Source organism: Puntigrus tetrazona, chromosome 19 (genome assembly GCF_018831695.1).
Source record: "Puntigrus tetrazona isolate hp1 chromosome 19, ASM1883169v1, whole genome shotgun sequence".
NCBI classification, from domain to species: domain Eukaryota; kingdom Metazoa; phylum Chordata; class Actinopteri; order Cypriniformes; family Cyprinidae; genus Puntigrus; species Puntigrus tetrazona.
Genome location: NC_056717.1, coordinates 13796233 through 13816406, shown reverse-complemented (window position 1 = coordinate 13816406; position 20174 = coordinate 13796233). Strand labels below are relative to the sequence as shown.

Genomic DNA, 20174 nt, shown 5'->3' with positions numbered 1-20174 from the left:
GCGTGTTTTTCTTAGCAGAATCTTCAAGGTTATATGCAGACAAGTTAAATAATTTCAACTCAAGTCGATATTTAATGCCCACATATGTATGGAGTATTAATTGTTTAATAACTGAGATAATGTACGGGCAGCCCTTACATAGTAAATTTTCCAGGAAGAGAAGAAATTGTATTATGGATACGGCGCTTCTAACACGGATACTTGTCATTAATATTGTAACATCTGAATATCTTCTAGTAGTGTCCTCTGTTTAGCACTCCCAGAGCATATAAATCATGTTCTCCAGACCAGGCTCTTCCAAGACTTTCCCAATGTCATGCTAATACCAGCTCCACAGGGAAGCTGACAATATGAGCATGGCTTTACCGCTAATTAGGGCTAGTCGATTCAAAGTGTGACACTGATGTTATTTCAGGTTTTCGTGTAACATGGTTTCAGGATTGCCGAAAAAACCCCAGCGAATTCTGCGGGAGCGTTTGATGTTTGTTAGCAGAGGGTCTCACACACACGATCGTGCTACATGTTGTAAAAGAACTGTTTGCGGTTTCCTCAAATGAAGGTGTAGGATTTTCAAAATGTGAAAGTGTCGGGGCTCGCTGAGCGGATTTGTTGAGTTCTGCTCAACTGCAGGTTGAAGGAATGGAGGAAGCTTCAAACTAGACTTTTATAAAGTATCAAGAAGCACCACAGTATTGATTGTACGCTAGCAAGGAGGATAAGACGCTCTTTTGATATCCTTTCATTTATTTATCCTCCTCTTGTGCATGCTGCAATACTTTTCTCTCAAATGTCTTTGTGTATGTGCGTTGCGTGCTTGCGTAGAACTGAGAGTAGATGGCATATTTCACTTGAAATTCTGATTTTTTTGGAAAGACGAACAGTATTTTTCCGTGGCGTCTTGCATGAATGACTGCTACCGTGGTGCACAATGTTATAACCCACTGAACTGTGCTTTTAGCTATAAAAGCCTCATTTCCATGTGCATCAAATTAAATATGGCATTCACCCTGATTATTCAGTTGTGCTAATGGATTTGTGTTGGATCTGATTTGTTTGTCATCCTGTGTGCGTGCATATGGATCCCGATCCCTACAGTATTGGTGCCACAGCCCAGTTCACCTGTGATGAAGACCACGTTCTCCAGGGCTCCAAGAGCATCACATGTCAGAGAGTGGCAGAGGTGTTCGCGGCATGGACTGATCATAGACCTGTTTGTAGAGGTGAGTCTGTTTAAATTCAAGAAGTGTAAATCAGATTAATGTTAGACGGTGGTCTAGTCCTGCCATTTAAAGGGGTAGTTTCACCTAAAAACATTTACTTACATTCATGCTCCAAACTTACTGCATGTATTGTAAAAAGAGATGTTTGGAAATATATTCTCAATTTGTGTTCCAAAGATGAACAAAGGTTTCACAGGGTTGAAATTACATTAGGGTGACTATTTAATGACTGTTTTTTTTTTTCAGTGAACAACCCCTTTAATACATATTAATACTCCAAGGTATTTATATTCACCTTTTAGGGAAAGATAAGATGCAATGTTGTCCCTTGGAACACCGTGTATACACCTATGGGTTTAGCATTTCTGACATAAAATCTGGCACAATAAATCTCTGCACACAGTATTTAAATATAGTATTTAAGAACATTAAGCAGCTCAACCTGGTCACCATTCACCTGAATTGAATGGAAGAAGAGCAACTTAAATATTCTGCTTAAATTTCCTTCTGAGTTCCAGAAAAGAAACTAAGCCATACGCGAAAAAAATATTTTGGGGTGAACTATCCTTTTAAGATTAAACCTACACAGTCTCTATATAGGTTGTCAGCCTCTCTTATGAATGTGGGTCAGCCATCGTGAAAAGATATTTGGTCTGAATACTTAGCAGGATTAATTATTGCTAGAAGGGGTAGGTTAGAAGGGGTAATATTAATTAATTTCGGGAGTGTTTGCAGTTGTCTTGTGACAGGCTTACTAATAATTTTTTTTTTCTGCTGGATCTGATAGTATTGCCATGGCAACTAGTAAAATTCAGAGCAGTATTTGCATGCCAGCAGTGACTTCTAGCTTTTCGCAGCCCTAATGGCTTTAAGTGTCAGTTGGCTGCCCTGGGCAAACAAACAGGAATTGAACTGTCTCCATCATTCAGGAGGACACTTTAATTATAGCTCAAAATGAAGTGGAGTGACACGGACACTTTCATCAGCATTTAGGGATCACTGGATGTTCTGTTTTTTTACTTATTTTACTTGTTAATTTCAAACACTTATCATTAATTAAACAAGCGCAATATGAATTCACTTAGCTTAAGTAAATTAGCATCTCTGTTTTTAGTGTTGGTTTAAAACAAGGGCATCTTGCAATCATTTTAGTCTCCGATCTGTTAGTTAACAGCTTGCACCATCTTTTATTGTTCAGCAGAAGTGACTAGCCAGTTTTAAATCCCAGTTGCGCAGGGGTGGGAACGTTGTAAAACTGCACAAATGATGCATTTCCATGCAATGTAATTTGCATAATTTCCTTTTATGAATATTATCGTGTACGTATTAGCCTGCGTGGTTTTGACCTGTGTAGCTTATGTTGAGCTACACAATTACTATGCGTGTAAAATTATAATTATTACGAGGTTTATAAAGGGCTTTTATTGAGGTTTTAGTTTATCTTGCATGTTTTTTTAATTAGATTAGATTAATGTTAAACTGAATGTAATAATAAGGGATATTAATATGTCAAATGTTACTACGTACCCCGCCTATGTGTTTAATTAGATACGAGTAGATATGTTCCCAGTAACCAATCTCTCTTAAAAGGTCTTCTTTTCAGTCACAGCTGTGGCTAGCCACTAACGAAAGGGAGCTTGCATGTTCTTGTGCTGCCATCAGCGAGTCAAGCCGTCATTTTTCTCCAATTCCAGAGTAGTCACATTGGCATTTACTGCTCAGACTATTGGCTCTAAAACTTCTGTCTGGAACAGAGAGTGCCTGTGAGCAAAGATGGCAGATTTCAACCTTCCAGAGAGCTCTGCACTAGCCAAGCAACTGCCATTGATCTAAAAGCGAATGCTAACATACTCTGAAATTGTTATGGACCTCGATAAGCAGAAACTAGGCAGTACGACCCCAAGTGGCCACCTAGAGAAATCACAGGTGATATATTACAATTTACAGATTGTCATAGCAGTACATTTTGTTTTCATTAATCAGCAGATAGAAAAAGACAGATTTAAAAACTTGAGTATCGAGTAAAGTGCGGTAAATCTTTTCTTCTTAAAAATCAGAATAGGCCTATTGGTTTAGGTTTAGAAAGACGAGTGCCTTTTATATAGGTGGTAATGTGAGTTTGTATTTGTTTGGAGTTTCGGATGAGTTTTGTGGCTTTAAGTCTGCAGCATGCAGGAAAATGGAGGTGTGGAACAGCGTTCAAGGTTTAATAATGTAATTGATCATTCTGGGTGGCGATTGTTTTTTAGTTCAGCCGTTCCAATGTCTTGGAGTCTTCTAATCTGTATGTTTGGTGCTGACTTTGCCCATTTTCCCTGTAGAGGTCAGATTCAATGTCAGGAAGTGTAAAACAGCGAATATGACTGGATATACAAGGGATACATAAAGGAGGTTGTTTTATCTGGTGCAGTGGGCAATTACCTTGGTTCTTAGCACTAAATGTTAAATGATAAGCTTTTTATTATTTTATTTTAGCAGAGTTAGAATGACAGTAGGCAGTGAGGCTAATGTAATATTAAACCAAATAGGTAGAAGAATAGGTGAAGGAGGAAGAAATTGGTAAAGTGTTCTTGTTCTTGAATTTGTTTGGCTGTGTGGTGTTTCAACAATATGGTGGGGATTTTTAAGTGATTATTTCTGCAGTTATACAAGCGACTTCTCTTTCTAAATGAATCACTGCAAATTACTTGTTCGTCAAACAAATGTGAAATTTCATACACTTATAGCAGATACTTCTTTTTAATAAGTAATTACTGACATACTACAGTAAAGTACATCATGTTATCGTTGCCAAGTGACCTATCAGTTTCAATTGTGCTGCTTCACTGCCATTGGCAAAATCTCTCCAGTGACCTCATTGGATATAGTAAAGTGGTTATTTTTGTTGGCAGACCACAGAATGACAGAATAAACCAGTCTCATTAAAATTTACATGAATAATATGCTAAATAAAAACGAAAACTTATAGTATTTATATGAAAATATTTTTGGCATATATGCACTGTAAAAAAAGAATCTGTAAAATTTACAGTAAAAAATAGCTGTGGTTGCTGGAACTAAACCATCAAAAATCAAAATAACATTTTAGGTTTTACGGTTTTGAGTTAAATTAACAGTTAAGTACTGTAATTTCATTAACTGATATAATGTTAATATACCACCCTATTTTTCAGGAATTAACCATTTAACAGGTTTAAATGGCCATTAAAATCACAGCCATTTTTTACAATTTATGGCACACATGTGTTTGTGTGCTTATGATACAAATTTGTTGCCGTGCATATGATACACTGTTAATGCATACATATGAATCTACCCCACAACCCTAATCCTACCCATCGTGTAGCATAAACACGCCAAAGTCTATTTTTGCGTTTGTGTACCACAAGTTTACCTAACTTTTTAGTTGCGATGTTGCGCAAATACCGCGCAATTGCTAATATGGTTTTGCTTAAATTGACTATTCTATAACGCTTGTACAGTGGATTTTTTTCAGATATGAACTATTTATATCCTTAGTATTTTTTTTCTCTCTACTTTTAGCTTTTATTGTAATAAATGTCAGTCTTACGCATCCAAGAGTTCGTGTCATTGTTTTGTGAAGGTGGGATAAAATGTGACAGGCTATCGTTGGCCAAGTAATGAATTGTTTGCTCATCCTGTCCTTTAATTTTATAGATAATTTCTCTCTGGCTGCTTTGCTACAGGCGAGAGCGCCAAGCCAAGGCCGTTCATTTAGCAAGCCATAATTGAGCTGTCAGGGAAGGCACAAGCATGCGCAGATATACGTCACTGTGAGAACTGATGTAGCTTTCTGGACCGCTTCCCTGAGCTCTTAAATCGCAAGCTTGTCCATAAGTCGTTGTCGCTAGTATGTAAGAACAGTACAACAACACTGAGAGCTAGCGACAGGAATAACAGCAGGGATGGACTTGTGAATTGTTTATAGACGCTCTGTGTACACCCCATCAGTGTTGTAGCTCTTAGTATCGCACGTCTAGAGAAAAGTGGGAAAGACTAAGGGACATTATGGGATGAGATAACATGATGGAGAGAGATATACAGAAGGTAAAACAAACAGTAGTCGTTTATTATACAATAAAAAGAACAAAAAGACAGGAAAACACATCAGCGGTTTATCTTGTCAATCAAATTAGGCCTGGAAATGTTTGTTGACAAAAAATGAGCTAGCATTTTAATTAAATGATTTTAATGAACAATATTGATTTTAAAATGTTATATACACCATTTAATTATTTACTTAAGAAAAAAGATATACTTGTAACTTAAAATTTTGAAGCAACCCCTCTATTGTAACTGTTAAAGTATTTTCAAATGCTGAATTAATCTAGTCTTCAGTGTTACATGAACCAAGAAATCATTTGAATATCCTAATTTGGTGCTCAAGAAACATTTCTGATTAATATTATTAATGCGGATGAGGAAAATGTTGAAAATGATGTTGTGCTGCTTAATTATGAACATTTTACCTTTACATCATTTATGTATTTTGATTTTGTGTAACATCATCTCAGTTGGTTTGTGCTGTCTAAAGCCATAAAAACAAATGGGCACCCAAGTGATAAGAAGGTAGTACTTTAGCAAAGTAGAGAGTTAAATATTTTAGCGGAAACATGAATGTTACGTGTTGGATTTTTACTACAAAAAAGCAAAAGGAAACGTCAAATTTGCTTGGTCTGCTACATTTTGCAATCAAAATGTTGAATGAACACAAAGCTAGATGCTGAACAAAAATCTGTTCACAAACCAGCACTTCAGAAGCGTAAGATGGAAGGATTGCATTTGTTTAACCACAAATAACTTGTAGCCAGGGGTAGAAATCAGCCTGTGATACGCAAGTAACTTGCTAGTTGTGTCAGATTGGTGTTAAGGAGTGCCTGCAGCTATCTGGACAGCTGCCTTCTTCGTTGGGAGTCTGCACGCTCAGAGAACATGACCACCTACTGCGCAAGCTTACAAAACCCCCAACCCCTGCAATGATACCCACTCCAGAACCCTCTCAGTATGGATGAGAAGCTTGTTTCTGCATGAATCCACGCCCCCAACTTTGTCTCTCTCACACATGTGAAGTTGGTGCGACTGTCTCTCAGCGGGCCCCTAACCTTTAGCTTTCGACTAAATCACTACCTTCATGTCACTTGGGTGCCTGTTTGTTCCTGACGCTACAGGCTGCACGAACTAATTGAGAAGATGCTACATGAATTCATGCAGAAAATTGCCTGGATCTATGTTATTTTTTTGACATCCCTGGGGTACGTTGAGTTAATCATAAATTTTCGTTCGTCCATTTATTTGGTCCGACACCTGACATCCTACCTTAGCATTCCCCTCGTATTTTGGGGGCTGTTAAAAAGTATATTGTGATTAATCGGGGGGAAATTTGTTACGTGAAAAGAGAGGTTTGTAATTGAAAAGCCTTAACAGAACAGACCTCGTTTACAGTCGGTGACCCAGAAATGTGTTCTGATAGGGTCATACACAGCTGGAAAGATACGATGTGAAAATGAAGTGACGGTATGATCGTGCAATTTTCTAATTTGTTGTAAATAATTTGCTTAATTAGCCAATTATTTAATCTAGGGAGAAATGTTTTTAAAATACCACGCTTTCTTTTTTACACATTCCTTTTTTTAAAACTGAGGCGTGAAAAATATGAGAAAATGTGACTAGTTCATTAAACAAGAAATTGCTTTCAACAGGGATAAATATGATTTGTGCCAACCACAATGTTTTTAGCGCAGTGAGTTATTGGCTGTCGAGAGCATGAAGCCATTGAGATTCAATTTTGTATGATGAACACTTTTGATGCTTGATGTACCACTTGCTGTCCAAAATGAAATCTAGTGTTTTTTTGTTTATTTGTTATGTTTTTAATACAGTTCCTGTAATGCATATGAGTCACAAGATATGTAACATGAGGTAATAGTTACGAATTGCCAAGCTTCATAATATGTTATTATTAATAAACACACACACAAACACGCACACGCATATTTTGCCCTCGGCTCTGGCTGGCTGCACATAGGTTTATTGGTATTCCTTCCTTATGACTGTTGATAGGTGATTCACGCAAACACCTCATCAGTTCAAGCTAAAGTTTATTACGGATGCCAGACTGGAGAGGGCTTGTCACAGGATACTTCTCTAATTAGGAGCCCCTTGACGAGAGAATGACTTTCAGAGGAAAAAGTACGCTTTCGGGCCTGAAGGAGCCTCACGGATCCCCTGCGCTTGCCTGAGATAATGAGTTATTCATTTTCAAAAGCAATCAAGATGTCAGGAGCCGATAGTGGAAACCTGCTGCCGTTGGAGATAATGCCTCCTTGTCTTTTCATCAAAGCCCTGTCACTTTGACATCAACCATGATAAATGCGGCAAAAATACAAGAGGCTGGATTTGAGAAGGCGTAAACCCGCAGTCGTCAATTTTAAGATATCACTGTCACTGGCTTTGGGAGAGGAACACCAGAGCGTGTCTACTTAGCAAATTATAACTGACGTTTCTATATTAAGATGACGAATCAGGCCCAAGTGTGTTTGGCTAAGCCTGCTTCGAATTAACTCGTTTAGCCGGCATGAAGTTAGTCATCTGAGGATTTGATTGGATTGCTAATCGTTGACAAATTAAGACGGTCATGGATGACTGGTGGAGGCTTGTGGTTTATATTCCAATATGAGCCGTGCAAATCCCGCAAAAACATTACGAGCGGTAAGTGAAACTCAATCCCTCGAGATGGTGGGGTCGCAGACTTTTTTTCCTAATTATCGAATCAATAGTAGAAAACATTAAGTGGCCGCTGACCGCAGCTGAAACCAATTAGCTGGGACTTTGACATTTTTTTGAAGAGAAAAGGCACTTTTCTCACTTTTCTCTTGTTTGTCTCCCTCTTCTTCTTTACAGTGAAAACTTGTGGATCTAATCTACAAGGTCCGTCAGGGACGTTCACCTCACCCAATTTCCCCATTCAGTATGAGAGCAACTCCCAGTGTGTGTGGATCATCACAGCCAGCAACCTAAACAAGGTACGAGCGAGGATGTGTTTGATAATGCTCTTATGCCTTTAATATTGTTTATTTTTAATGAGTAGCTTGTAGGGTATGAAGAGCATTCACAAAGTATGTTAAATCTGTTGCACTCTCCTGGTTCAGAAGTCAAGGGATTTCAAAACTAAATGACCTTCCCATATACAGTCATCATAGATATAAGAAAATATGTTTTATAAGAAGCGTTCTTGTTTTTGCTCCATTAAACTTTGTGGCGTTTTACTGGGTTCATTCACAGGTTTTCATTTTAAAGCCAAACATCACTGACAGGAAGGGCTTTTAATTCATCAAGGATTCTGTTAGTCACTAATTCAGCTGTCTATTCACCGTACATGACTGTTCAGATGTTCATTTAAAGATTATAGATTGTTGAAATGTTCATTTTGTTATTGAGCTGGTAAAATGTAAAAAAGTCACAGCTCGTTGTTTTGTTCATTTCTATGAAGACTGTATCCTACAGAAGCGTCATGCTGGATTTCAATTCAAACTTCCAAAATGATGTCATCTTTTAGAATTAAATAGCATAATTATTATAAGCAAAAAATGTTTTCAAACTGTAACAAAGTGGGTCGCACAAAGTCACTTGCTGCAACTATATTTGCATTTCAATGACACACAGAGAGTTCAGTCTAGGGCAGCACGATGTACCAACTTTAATTACGAAATTGTGTTATTGTCTAGTGTGATTTTCGAATCGCAAAGGCCACGATCTGAAACAAGTTGCGTGTTTTGAAGCACAGGTGTGCACAAGTTGCAATAACAGCGTTGGTCTCAGAGCGATGGTTCATTATTAAAAGGCTCGGTCTAGAGGTCTGCGTGTTTTTTTTAGTCCCGCCTCCCGCTCCCGTGAGGTTATATCCCGCGTCCACCCGCTCCCGGTTCACCCGCTTTGAATACATTTCTTTCCTACCCCACCGTCCCCGCTATGTTTCCAGAATCTCTCATTAATATTTTCTGCTACTAAAAGAAAGAGAGATAGGTTAACAAATAAAAGTGTAGCCAGCACAAATGTTAGCTGCAAAGACCGTAGAAAATTAACGTATCATAGAGAAAATAAAAGTGTGCAAAAATGTTACTTCTTATTTGTATTTGTCTTGTCATGATACAATTCGTTTAACATTTACAATAGGAAAAAGTGTCACATAGAGAAAAAGTAGACTGTAGACTGCACAAAAATAGCCTATTAGCTGTTTTGTCTTGTCGAAATATACAATTATGTTAACATTTTGTTACACAGTAGGAAAAGTGTCGAGAAAAAATAAATAAATAAATACGACATCTGTCATTTAAAATTATAGGCTAAGAAAAAAACCGAGTTGAACGTTTATCAAGGACAGCGCATCCACACTTTGCTGGATTCTTATTATGCTCTGTCACTCCTCCACAACCTGCCCGTTCAGTTTGAGGCCTGTAGGCTATATTTACCACTGCTCCGCTCCGGGCATTGCCACGTACATGCTGTGTGTAGATCTTGCAAATAAAATGCGTGCCGCAGAAAACACGGTTCATGCTTGCAGCTTGCGCATAACAGCCCTGAATGCAGGCTGTATCAGTGGTCAGTAAGAATAAGTGCAGATAAGCTGCTCTGAAAGGACACTGGGAACTGGTTCAAATTACACAAGAGTTGCCGACCACTATCGTGTTTTATTCTGGAATATAATCACAAAATCTGGTCAGGTGCGGCAGTTCGCGGGAATGCAGACCTCTACTCGGTCCGCATTATTAACGAGGAACTTTTCACATGAGCGGGGCACAAACACGGATTTAACTGTAAAACATTTTTTTTACATTTCCACACGCTTGCATAACAATATTTCCAAAATTTCCAAAAATCTTTTGAAGACATATTGCTAAACAGTTATTTTTAACTATCGCAAAAGTACATTTCAGGCTGATGTAAATTCATCATTTCGGTTTTTAGGCTTTATTTAAAATAAGACGCATCTTTTTATTATTTTTACAGTTATTTCACAATTATTTTCATCTCCAAACTGTTTGGTGGGTTATTTGGCTCTGCCCTACACACACGAAAGGATCATTGTCTGCGCTGAGTTTAACTATTATTATTAATCTCCAATATCCATCTTTTAAATAAGAATAAGCTGAAAGTAATGTGAATTGTTTTATATATATATATATATATATATATATATATATATATATATATATATATATATATATATATATATATAATAATTTTGGTGGGTCTCGAAAGAGATTATGCTTGTCTAGGTGGGTCTTGGAAGGGAAAAGTTTGAGGGTGCCCCTGGTCTAAAGTACTGTGGTAGAAATCCCCCATTCATTTTTAACATGTTCCACATAATACTGAAATATCATTTATCACTGAACTGATCAAAAGTTACACTAAAATCTTTTATATTGTTACAGAAGATTACTTTTTCAAATAAATGCAGTTCTTCAGACTTTCTATTCATTAAACACCACAGCCGTTTATAACTGATGATAATGATAAAAGGAAGTCATTTTTGACCAAATGTTTGGTCAAATGTTTGACCAAAATGTAGCTTTGCCATCACAGGAGTACATAACTTTTTAATGTATATTACAACCAATAGTAAATTATAATATTTCACTATGTAAGTGTGTTTTATTACAGTGTTTTTGATAACAGATAAAAAACATTACCAACCTCAAACTTTTAAAGTAATAGAGTAGCTTTTTTAACCTTTTAGATGTTGTATGTGAAGAGGGGCTGAACAGTTTATTATCAGATGTCCAAGGTTCACTCTACCACCCCTAGTGGTGCCTCTATGGTAACACTGTGCTCCACAGGTTGACATTAGTATTCTGGTGTGACTCTGCTTAGCTTCTTGTACAGAGCCTGTGGTGATGCTTTTGCTGTATCAGAGAGAGAGAGAGAGAGAGAGAGAGTGTATGGGCGTGTGTTCCTTTCACTGCCCTGCTTCTCTTGGCCTTCTGTGTGATTGCTCCTGGCCTCCTCCCTTGTCCTTTTTTGTGTGTTATCGTGGCCTTGCCCCCTACAAACAGCTCCCAATCCGTCCCTTCTTCCCCACAAAGCCCTTACACTTTTATAGGGAACTGCATGATGGGCTTTGTTAGTTATGTGTGTGTAAAGGTGAACAGTGTCTGTTTTACTGCTCTTGTGGATTTTATAGCCACACTTCAGTTTAATTCCAACATTTTGAGATGCACCCCACAACAGCTACATCGAGGGGAGAAAATAAAAGTGTGTGAATGTGTGCAGGGAGATAATCAGTGAATGCGTGAAAGAGAAAGAGAGAGATGATGCTTTTGTGGAGATTGGTGATGGTTTTCGTGGTGATGAAAAGGCATTGGAGGAAAGGCATTCTGATTAGTTTGAAGAAGAGAAATGTATAATAAATGCGTAGGAATGTAGATCATTTTAGTAGTAAATATAAAAAGTACAAATTTTGGACAAGAGGAAGTTTTTGGATTTTCAAAAGAGTGTTTGGCTTGGGAATCATATTTTTAGCTAGTAATATGACGTCTTGGGAGTCGTTTACGGAAAAATCAGGTTTCACTGGGTTTTGATTCACTCAAACAGACTCGTTCATAAGAGTCATTAGCTCCAGAGAATTTCACTGTAATTATTTTTCACTGTATGTGTTTAATACACTTCTGTCAGGACCACTAACGTCAAAATGACATATACTAGCATAAAGTCCTATGCAAAAAAACTCCCTGCCCATCCATGCAGCGTATCATAAATGAGCAGGGAGAGCAGCATTAATAGCCCCCTTAGGGTTAACAGAACTTAATGATATTTAAGTGTAACAGTCCAAGATATAGGAGGCTATATCAGAAAACCAAGTCCTGACTGTGTGAAAGGAGCACATTAATTCTGCTGATTAATGCTGGAAAGAGCTATAGGAATATAGGAATGCTGTGGTGGGTGTCATATTCCTATAGGTAGCTATGATCAGCTGATCTTTATAATCTTTATCTTTATAACCAACACTTTACTAGTTTTCCTGTATTTTTTTGAACAACTTACAAAAACCAGATCATATGAATCTGAGTTTTTTTTTATTCACTTAAGAAAAAATAATTCAACTCATGAGAAACTTTTGCTCTGGAATTAAACTTTGCTGATCTTTTTTTAATTGGTTCTCAACCTTACTCATGACATTTTGATTGATATCCCTCTCCCTTACATTTGTAATGACAGCTAGCACTTCAGCCGTGTCTGTATTGTCATTGCAGGACCTTGCAATTGATTCAGGGGATGTGACTCACTAGCATTGCAATTCATCTTGAAATAGCAGATCTATTGAACGCTACAAACAAAAACACTAAAAATTCTTCCTAACCTCAAGTCAAGGCCTCTGCGATTGACTCTTGCTGTGGTGGAATGATATACAGAGGCAATAAATGGAAACGAACAAACCATTTTATAAGTTTACAAAGTTTCGCCTTTTCCTCATCAGCCTGCTCATAGGTTTATAAAGATGTTTTGTTCTTATCCAGGTACTTTCAGGGGACAGTTTGTGAAACAGAGGATCCTGACCAATATTCACGTCCTCTACTTTCACTGTTCATGTATACTTTTTCCCTAAACTTCTCCACGGCTGAAATCACCCAAGGTTTTAACTGATAAACTGTGTTTTACAACCTAACTTTCTCAGGACCATTTAAATGTTCAGAAGGCCGTGATGAAATCGTCTGGACGTTTTCCCATCATATGATGGATGGAGGGTAGCATGAAAGCCTTGTGGGCCATAGAGAGATTTTTTTTCTATTCTTACTTTTTTCAGTTCGTATTTGACCACTTTGAAAGGTCTGGAACTCTGCCAGCATGAATAGAGACGCTTGTGTTGTTTTCTTGCAGCCTTGGCTTTGGCGTGTTGTTTTCAATAAATCAAAGAGTTCGTAGACAGTACTTCAAGAAAAAAGTTTTTTTTTTTTTATCCCATACCCCCCCCTTTTTGTAATGGTTGTAACAGATCCTAAGAGACATTCACAAAAAATGTAAAGCAAAATAATTAAAACACACATTTGTGCTACGGGGCATGTTGTCACACTGGGGGAACTTGACATTAAATAGCTCGTTATAGGTTTTTTCGCAAATTTAATCAGCATGGGGAAATAAAACACTTCATTAAACATTAAACAAATTGCTAAGACACAAATACGTTAAACTATTGTTTTGGAAAAACTGAAAAAACAAAACCATAATTACAACAAACAGCAACTGAAAGTGGATGGTTATATTAGGCTTAGCACCTATACGGAGACTAGCCTCTGCCTTTTTCTTAAAAAAAAAACTATATTCAATCATTATGGTACCAAGTCTAATGTGCTCGTCCCCATTTTACCTGTTGAAAAAAAAATTGCCATTTGTTGCAATTATAGCCTTGTACTAATTGTAAAACACTTTTCTGAAAGTGCAATTAATTGGTAGGTTTCACTAAATAACAGGAAAAGCATGCGACAAAAGCCATTCATCTACAGAAGAGAAATGCATTTGGAGCACAAAGGTGTGTTTCGCGACATCAGATCAGAGATTTAAATAGACCTCTGTCAACCAGCAGACTATCCTGTTTCAAGTGAGAAATTGCTAATTGTCTCTTACAGCCTGGGAACATTATTGCTCACTTATTTTTGGCAGACAATTTTAGGGTAGCTATTTATTTATATTGCACTCTGTGCTTTAACCTTGGTAAGAGTGACTCGGATTGTGTCAGGGCTTAATTCAATTTAGACTCCATTGTGAGGCCTTTGGATTGTGAGAATGTGGAAAACAAAGTTTTTTTTTTAGTGTTTGTTTGTTAAAATTGAGATATCGAAAATAAGAGATCACTGGTTTAACAAGGGATTTGCTTAACTCTCTGCGTATAGAATAAAGCCCTTAGGACCTTATTCACAAATCGAACAAATTACAAATGACAAATTTGCAAATTACAAACATATGCGATTTACAAAGTAATTGTCTTGTGTTTTTCGTAATTAAGGCCCAAATTGTGTCCATCCTTGTTCAGTTGAATCCTCTGGTTCTAAAGGAGAAGTCAGCGTTAAACATCACTCTGTGCATATGTAGGTTGTTGTTTTTTAGAATTCAGTTGTCCATTCTGAATGGAGCATGACCTGATTTATCAAGCAGAAACTAAAATGCTGTCGCCCAATTGGTCTTTCGTTGGAGATTGATGCCCAGATTGGGCATTAACCTCAGAGGGAGCATCAAAGGTCGGATCATGATGGGCAGAAACATATGTCCCCTCATCCATGTTGAGACTGTTCAGTTCAAGTTGTCTTTTCTTTTTTGTTTCTTCTCTTCTGTTTTATTCATTCATTATTTCTGTGGTTAAACACATTTGCATAGTATATTACAGTACAGGAAGCTAATATAATATATTAAAAACTATTAAAAATAGTAATTAAAAGAAGATGCATATAGGGAATGCGTTGCAGTTCAGAAAGGAGCGCGGTTGTTTATAATCTTTTTCAATCGTGCCTTTTATCCGTGTCAATAATGGGATACCCAGAAGCACATTTTTCAGGATGTATTCTTTACCAGCATCGCGCTTGCATCAGGGGCTTTAAAAAAACTTTTTCAAGGGTTACTAATAGCTTTTCACTATCAGCGATGAAAGGAAAATGTATCATTCTTCATAGCGTGTTCCTGTCCTTCTGGGAACAAGAACGAAAACAGTGCCATTTTGATGTTTTGAAGAGAAACTGAAAATTTAATCTGGGATTTTAAAGGCCCCTGTTGTCACCGCTTGTGATCATGTAAATATTCAAATCATTATTCTCATCAAATAGTTGAGCCAGCGTTGATTTTCGTATGACTAACGGGGAAAAAGACACAGTCTAGTTCATATTTTTGGATTCTAAACGACATTTTCTTGCTAAATGTCTTTTGTTGGAGCGAACTTGAATTACTTACCTGTCATTTTGAGGCTGTAATGTTTGTTCATCAGTACTGTCGTTTGACGTGGTCCTGACTTGACAGCTCGCCGCGTGCTGGAGGGCTGACATGATAGTACTGAAATTCTGCTCCAGGTAAAACTACTGAAATAGATTCATTTGAGTGACATGATTGAAAATTCATTGAACAGAAGAAAGTGAACATGATGGTAATAAAAACTCTTTATATAAAGCCTCTAGGACGAGGAAAAATAAACCAAACACAGTGTTGAACTAAAGCAATAAGCCATGACAGATGACAGTGATTTACTTTTTTTTTTCACCATAACACAAACACGAATGTAAAATCAATGGGACACGGCTTCAAGTGGCTTATTGCGTTTAATAAACAGCAGCAATCAGAGTAGGCCTGAAATTACATATATTTAAACATATATTTCAATTACATATATTTGTATGAAATAAATATAAAAAAGAATTAATAATATGGACATTAGTATATATTATACAGTTTTGTAATTGAAAGCGTTTATTTATTTTGATCACTTGCTTATGATGCCCTCGTTCATTTTTTTATTGATCTGGACAATCAGAGCTTCAAGTTCAACATCCTTGTAATTTTCTGAGCAGTGGTCAAATGGTGGCTTGTGCTTTAATTCTTATTTTTAAACAGCATCTGTGAAATCTTTGGGTGATTCTACAGCTGTTCATCCACACTGGCAGTAAATCCCAGCAGGACCGTGCGGCAGGTGAAGTAGTCTGGTTTAGGGAAGCCAGAGATGCCATCTCAGTGAACGTAATCTAGGGAAATGACAATACGAACAGTCCTAAGGGAGCTTGACATCCAGGCAGCGTGTTTTCGGTTTTCACCTTGAGGAAACATCAGATCCACTTGTGTGTGTGTGTGTGTGCTGTTACGTGATTTTGGAGGAACTGCATATCCATTGTGATTAGATATAAATGTTGAACCAAATAATATTATATACATTCTTTGCCACTGGACATGAACTAAAATTCAAAAGGTTCTAAGCTTGTGATCGGTAAGGTTTTACCGAAGCCTGCTTACTTGATCCAAAATGCAGTAAAAAAACCTGTAATTATGTGAAATATTATAGTTTCATAGAACAGTTTTCTATTAAAATGAAGTGAAATATTATTATTAATAATGATTCAGGATTCTTTGATGAGGATGATGTATATGTTAAAATAAATAGCATTTATTATTTTTAAAAAGACATTATGTAACATTAATTTAATGCATCCTTGCTAAATAAATTATATAGATAGATAGATAGATAGATAGATAGATAGATAGATAGATAGATAGATAGATAGATAGATAGATAGATAGATAGATAATTTTTTTTGTTGTTATTGTTGTTGTTTTGTCTATTTCATTTTCCTTTTTCTTTCTTTTATTTATTTATTTTTTTATTATGTTTTGGTGAAGAATTGAACAATTGATCATTTTACTGATTCCCAGGAATAACGTGAAGTACCAAATTGCTTACTTGGAATGCAAATTGTTTTGAATAAAAGCATCTGCTAAATGCATAAATATATATAATTGGACAGATGTAGTTTTTCTAAGGGATAGAGACAAAGTGACATCCACTGCCACCAATAAGCCAGAAAATCTAATTTATGGGAACACATATTATTGTACAATCAATAATAATCTCTTATTTAATCCACTTTGTGTGTGTGTATGTGCTTGTGTTGGTGTGTGGGTTTAGTGTGTGTGTGTGTGTGTGTGTGTGTGTGTGTGTGTATCTGGTCTGCTGTCTCTTACACTTGTTTGAAGTGCATCAGGCCAAACCAGATTCATTTTCCGAATGCTGTTTGAATAGTGATTCTGGATTAGCTTTTAAAACAATCACCCGTCAGAATGACTCATTTTCATGTTTGATGGAATAGACCTGACTCTGCGGCATACCGGTAAATGCACTGGAGCGTTTTCACTGGCCTCTCTGCTCCATTGTAAAGTCATAATTCTGCTCTATTACCTTATTTCTTCGCAATTCAATAGTCTGGCCTCAGCACCTCACTTGCTCTCCAACAAAAGCATTAGCTTACGACTCCAATCGCCATGACAACAGCAGGCAGGCCAAGTCACCGAAGGCAAGTTCCTGTGTTGATGTGCTGTGTGGCTGATCTGGGATCAGGTTTATGGATTCTCTTACGCTGGTATCCTTAATATTAGATAGATGCAGAGATCCCAACTCTCATTCCCAACTATTTCATTCCGTTAAATCCTGCATCTCTGCATCGGAGCTGCGTTTGTTATTTGGTGACCTTTAGCGAGACAGGGACTCTGGAGTATTCTGTATTCAGTTACATGGAAAAAACAAGTTTATTATCTGAGCCGAGGTGCTGTCTAAGCATCAATCATCAGTCCTAAGTAGCTCTCATACATCCATACCTGCTAAGCCCGGGCTATGGTGAAGAGCCCATTGCCATGGCAACTAATTCCTCCCAGTACCTCTCAATGGGTTAATCAATATAGAAAGTTCAGGCCTCTCCATATGCCTGTGGCTCTTCCATACCTCTAATCCCTGTTTCTAAAGCCTTGATCCTCCTTTCCCAACTCCTAGTCATCCAGGACATGCTCTAGTGTTCAAATTACTACATTTGAATGAATCAATTGATTGTGGTAAGTGTAATGGGTATAATTAGTCTAATTTTCATATTGATTTTTTTTTCTTTCATAAAGATCAGTTTCCCACAGGACAGAGAGAAAGCAGGAAGCAGAAAGGCAGGAAATAAGTGTAAAAATCTGACATTTAAGCAATTATTGCTTAAATTTAAATTAAAATTGAATAATTTGCTTGACTCGTTGGGTTATGATTACATTCTTCCTAAAAAATAAATTCTTCCCAATAATTATTTTATTTTGTTTTGTTTTATTTTAGAGCCCATTTAATTTCATATGATGATATAATAATAATAATAATAATATAATTAGTGTATTACAAGCACAAAGGCAGAAAATAATTGTGAAACTGTGAAACCATTTAAACAATAATTATAAAAAAAAAAAGGTTAAATAACCTTGACTGGTTGGGTTATAATTACTGTACGTCCTTGCTAAATTAAAAGAATAATAATAATTTATTGTATTATTTTTATTTATTTTATATTACAGTCCATATAATTATATCTGATTATATAATATAATTAGTCTGACTTTTCATATATATTTTTTTTCTATAAAGATTAGTTTCCCACAGGACAGTGAGAAGGCTGGAAGCACAAAGGCAGGAAAAAAAAAAAAAAAAAGAAATTGAAGAAATAATTCTTTAAAAAAAAAAATAAATAAATAAATAAAAAAAGTAGTGCTACTAATAACCATGGTTGGATTATGATTACATTTTATTTTTTATTATTATTTTGTTTTATTTATATTTCATCATATAATAATATTATAATAATGTAATTAGTGTGACTTTTTGTATGTTTTTTTCTTGTTTATTTCTTTCATAAGGATCTGTTTCCAACAGGACAAAGAGCATTCTCTAAAAGCATAAAGGCAGGAAATAGCCTAAATGTAAAAATGTTTAATCAATATGTTTAATCAGTAATTGCTAAATATGGAGTACTAATAACATTAGCCATTTTGGTAATGGTTACATTCTCCTTTGAGCTCTGTAAAAACTGGTACATTTCCTGTGTATAAAAACCAAAAAAAAAAAAAAAAATCTAATTTTAATTTATGATGTTTGTTCAGGAGAAGCACATTCATCATGCTTGAATGCCCAAAGGAATGCTCGAGTATGTTTTCTGGAAACTTTTACCTTCTAATAAAGATTCTAATAAAGTTTCTTTATTCTCTCCCAAATTCACTAAAGAGAGTTTCGTCCACCTTCTCTCTTCTGTTTCAGTCAGCTGACAGGATTCAATTATGCAAGAGCCATAAAGTTTCATTCAGTTCATTTGACACATCACTAAGCATTATGCCTCATTTCTGCCGACAGGTGATTCAGATTAACTTTGAGGAGTTTGACCTAGAACTGGGCTATGACACGCTAACCATCGGTGATGGAGGGGAAGTAGGAGACCCGAAAACCATTTTGCAAGTGTGAGTTTCTTTTCCACAGTCTGGGACGGTAAGGTGATGCATAATTTTCCTGAAACAGTATCCCTATCAATCAGTCTCATTTGCTCTGGGCAAGTGAATGATAATATAAAAAATCCTACTGGTGTAAGTTTTGTGGATGTGTTTGTCTTACGGAGAGCGACAATATGCTTTTCATCAAGTTAGTTATTAGTACGTATCTTTGCAATACCAGTGAAATGTTTGACATGATTGATTTTAAAGACATCTTTGTAGACAAATAAAAATTGTGCCTACGAGTGAATTTCTGGTTTGTTTTATAGTGTGTGTAATTACAGTGTAGTTACCCAAGAAAGTGATGTAATTTAAGGTAACTAAATGGGGTAGGGGTTAGTATCTAGTCATTAGCGTTATTTTAGTTACTACGATAAGTACATAAGTGCTAAAGAACTGAAAAATATGATGCAATATATAAATTATGATAAAACCGTTTTTTAGTTTGGACAGCTGGGTAGTACTTGGTAGGTGTGCTTAACCTTTTGTCTGTTATTAAAGATTCAGTATGATGTGCTTCTCTTTTGTTTACGTGTGCCTGATCTCTGTCTTCTCATCAGTCTGACTGGCAGCTTTGTTCCCGACCTCATCGTTAGCATGACCCATCAGATGTGGCTTCACCTCCAGTCGGATGAAAGCGTGGGATCTATAGGCTTCAAGATCAACTACAAAGGTACCAGGATGTGAATAATATATAGTCACTTTGGGAATGGTCTAAAAAACACTAAAAAGCAAACAACGTTGCTCAAAGAATATATATATTATTAATACAGGATTGTGGTTTACTTGATCTTGGTTATTGACGATGACGGTGTTAGGCTTAACATTCATCGTGAACACTAAATGCTCTGGTTTCATTTCGCTGGCTTTATATGCAAATAAAATTAAATAATTCTTAATCAAAAACAGCTG

At 36.4% G+C, this 20174-nt stretch overlaps 1 protein-coding gene across 1 annotated transcript in view; it reads left to right on the top strand.

The window, feature by feature from the left end:
• csmd3b (CUB and Sushi multiple domains 3b) overlaps window positions 1–20174 on the top strand; it is a 332481-nt gene that overhangs the window by 175913 nt on the left and 136394 nt on the right. Inside the window, 4 exon segments of the mRNA XM_043218230.1 lie at window positions 1096–1220; window positions 8142–8263; window positions 19129–19232; window positions 19823–19935. Coding sequence (XP_043074165.1) covers window positions 1096–1220; window positions 8142–8263; window positions 19129–19232; window positions 19823–19935 — 464 coding nt within the window.